The 3101-nt window shown below is 40.0% G+C and overlaps 2 protein-coding genes across 2 annotated transcripts; both read left to right on the plus strand.

The window, feature by feature from the left end:
• Nucleotides 1-5: 5 nt before the first annotated feature.
• Nucleotides 6-886, plus strand: LOC105311718 (zinc finger protein 658-like; the record flags this gene model as incomplete). The annotated part of the gene is made up of 1 exon (XM_023527198.1): nt 6-886. A coding segment is annotated over one exon (609 nt), but the record flags the coding sequence as incomplete, so codon positions are not given.
• Nucleotides 649-2543, plus strand: LOC111735766 (zinc finger protein 658B-like). The gene is made up of 2 exons (XM_023527199.1): nt 649-699; nt 861-2543. Exons 1-2 carry the CDS (start codon nt 649-651, stop codon nt 2121-2123), a joined length of 1314 nt encoding a protein of 437 aa, XP_023382967.1. The 3' UTR covers nt 2124-2543.
• The last annotated feature ends 558 nt before the right edge of the window (nt 2544-3101 follow it).

Genomic DNA, 3101 nt, shown 5'->3' on the forward strand with positions numbered 1-3101 from the left:
CAGGATCATCAGAAATTCAAACTCTGGAGCAATCTTCTGAATGTAGCTCGTATGATATTGGAAAAGTTTCACATGATGAGACTGTTGTCTGTGTTACAGCTCAGAGTTCTCTAATAGGAGAAGAATCTTGTCAGGATTGTGAATTTAAGAAAAACTGTGACAAAGCAACTCTCTTTAACCACGCGAGAACCGGCACAAAGGAGAAATGCTTTGATCTTAATGAATGTAGTAGATCCTGTGACAAAACCACCACTGCGAAATACAATCAAGTTCACATGGTTATGATGCACTATGAATGTAATAAAAATAAAAATAACTTCAGTAAGAATTCACCCCTTACTCAACCTCAGAGAGCTGCTCCAGGACAGGCTTTTGCAAGAAGTAAATGTGAAGAAAACTTGAGCCAGAGCTCAGCCCAGAAAACACCAACTGGAGATATGTACTGTGTTTTTAATGGATGTTCAAATGCCTTCTTCCAGGAATTAGACCTTAGAGTATATCAGAGAACTCAAACAGAAGAGAAATTCTGCAAATTTGATAAATATGGAGAATTCTTGCATCAAAACTCACCCCTCAGTGTACATCAGGAAAGTACCACAGGAGAGGAGTCATGAGAAAGTAATAAATGCAGGAGATTATTTTACAAGAATGCACACCTCATTCAGCATCAGAGGACCTGCTCAGGGGAAAAAACTCAAGGCAATGAATGCGGGAAATCCTTTTGTTCAAATTCACACCCTATTCATTATCCTGGAACTCATATGGGAGTCAATCTCTATGCATGTAATGAATGTGGGAAAACTTTTTGTCAGACATCAAACCTCAGTGAACATGTGATAGTTCATAAGGAGAAGCCTTAGGATAACAATGGATGTGGGAAATCTTACAAGAACTCTGCTGTCTTAGTACACCACAGAACACACACAGGGATAAAACCCTATCAAACTAATGACTATGGGAAATCGTTCTCCAAAATTGCACAGCTCAAAGAACATGAGAGAATTCACAGTGGGGAGAAACCCTATGAATGTATTGAATGTGGGAAAACTTTCTCTAACAAGACCCACCTCAGTGTACATCAGAGAATTCATACAGGGGAGAAACCCTATGAGTGTAATGAATGTGGGAAAACTTTTGCTGATAATTCAACCTTCAAAGCGCATCACAGAATTCACACAGGGGAGAAACCCTATGAGTGTAATGAATGTGGGAGGTCTTTTGCCTATATATCTGTTCTCAGAACACATCAGAGAATTCACACAGGGGAGAAACCCTATAAACGTACTGACTGCGGGAGATCTTTCGCCCATTATTCAGCCCTCAGAGCACATCACAGAATCCACACAGGTGAGAAACCCTATAAATGTAATGGCTGTGAGAAAACTTTCACCCGTGATTCAGTCCTCAGGATACATCAGAGAATTCACACTGGGGAGAAACCTTATAAATGCAGTGAATGTGGGAAAGCTTTTGTCAATAGTTCATCCCTCAAAATACATCAGAGAATTCACACAGGCGAGAAACCCTATGAATGTAATGACTGTGGGAGATCTTTTGTTGATAATTCAGCCCTCAGAGCACATCAGAGACTTCACACAGGTGAGAAGCCTTATAAATGTAATGGCTGTGAGAGAACTTTCACCCGCAATTTAGCCCTCAAAGCACATCAGAGAATTCACACCAGGGAGAAACCCTGTGAATGTAGTGAATGTGGGAAAACTTTCTCCAAGAAATCATACCTCAGTGGACATGAGAGAATTCACAAAGGGGAAAAACCTTATGAATGTAATGAGTGTGGGAAAATATTTTTCTATAAAGCAGTTCTCATAGTCCATCAAAGAATTCACACAGGAGAAAAACCCTATGAATGTAACGAATGTGGGAAAACCTTCTCCCAGAAATCAAACCTCAGTAGACATGAGAGGGTTCACAAAGGAGAAAAACCTTATGAATGTCATGAATGTGGAAAAACTTTTTCTCAGAAGGCAACCCTCAGTATGCATCAGGGAATTCACACAGGGGAGAACCCCTATAAATGTAACGAGTGTCGGAAGACTTTCTCTAGTACTTCAAACCTCCGAGCACATCTGAGGTCTTGCACAGGGGAGAAACCCTATGAATGAAATGAATGTGGAAAAAGTTTCTCTCTGAAGTCATATGTTAGTGCACATCAGAAATTCATACAGGGGAGAAACCTTATGAATGTAATACAGGTGGATGTTTATTTAGTCAAATCTTATGTAATTTACACTTTCTTTTGTTATTATAATAAAAATCTTCCATACTTTGTCCAAACATATTGAAAATAATGGAGAAAATATACATGGCAAATATAAATACAAGACTAAAGCTCAAATTTTGATAAAAGTTTGATAAAAGTAATATATTCTTACTTTAAGGTAAGGAGGAAGAGACTGAGGACCTTAGAAGCGATAGTAGATGCAGAAGATGTGCTCGTGAATGTGTTTATTCATAATAATACCATCAAATAAACTCAAGTGCTCTTGTTCCCACTAAAGCTGTATTAAAAACATTATGACCAGCAAGCAGGGGACACACATTACTTTTAAGTGCACCTGGAGTGTTAAGACAGATTTCCCATGTGAACTCCTCAGTGAATCCTTATGACTGCTGCTGAGGGGATGCAGAATTAACCATAAGGGAATTCTGTATAGGACTCAAAGCTATCTCTATATGCTTCAGGCTGGACTTGGGGTCGCAGGGGTCTGTAGAGGAGGGCGGGGGAAGGCAGAGCACACTCAGAAAAGAAGAATATGAATGAAACACACTAGGGATATCCGAAGAGACTGCTCAAGACCTGAATTAGCTCCAGGCTTTGAATCCTAGTCTCACCCTCCACCCTACAGACCTTAAGAGTTGGTACCTTAGCTCACCTTAACCCATTCCTGGCTTCTGGGTGTAGCACATGTGCATATGTATAAATATTTGTGTTTCTCCCAAAATTTCTATGCTAAAATCCTAACTCTTAAAAATGATAGGAGGTGGGGCCTTTGGGTGGTGCTTATAGACCCTCATTAATGGGATTGGTGTCAATATAAACGAGGCACCAGAGAGATCTCTAGCCCCCTCCCACCATTGAA

Source organism: Pteropus vampyrus, unplaced genomic scaffold, assembly GCF_000151845.1.
Source record: "Pteropus vampyrus isolate Shadow unplaced genomic scaffold, Pvam_2.0 Scaffold1000006934, whole genome shotgun sequence".
Lineage (NCBI taxonomy): Eukaryota > Metazoa > Chordata > Mammalia > Chiroptera > Pteropodidae > Pteropus > Pteropus vampyrus.

What these genes read in the sequence shown, in the direction of transcription:
- LOC111735766 (XM_023527199.1), top strand. Translation starts at nt 649, where the DNA reads ATGCACACCTCATTCAGCATCAGAGGACCTGCTCAGGGGAAAAAACTC. An exon ending in CTCAGGGGAAAAAACTCAAG is followed by an intron (nt 700 to 860) that starts GCAATGAATGCG and finishes GAGAAGCCTTAG; the next exon opens with GATAACAATGGATGTGGGAA.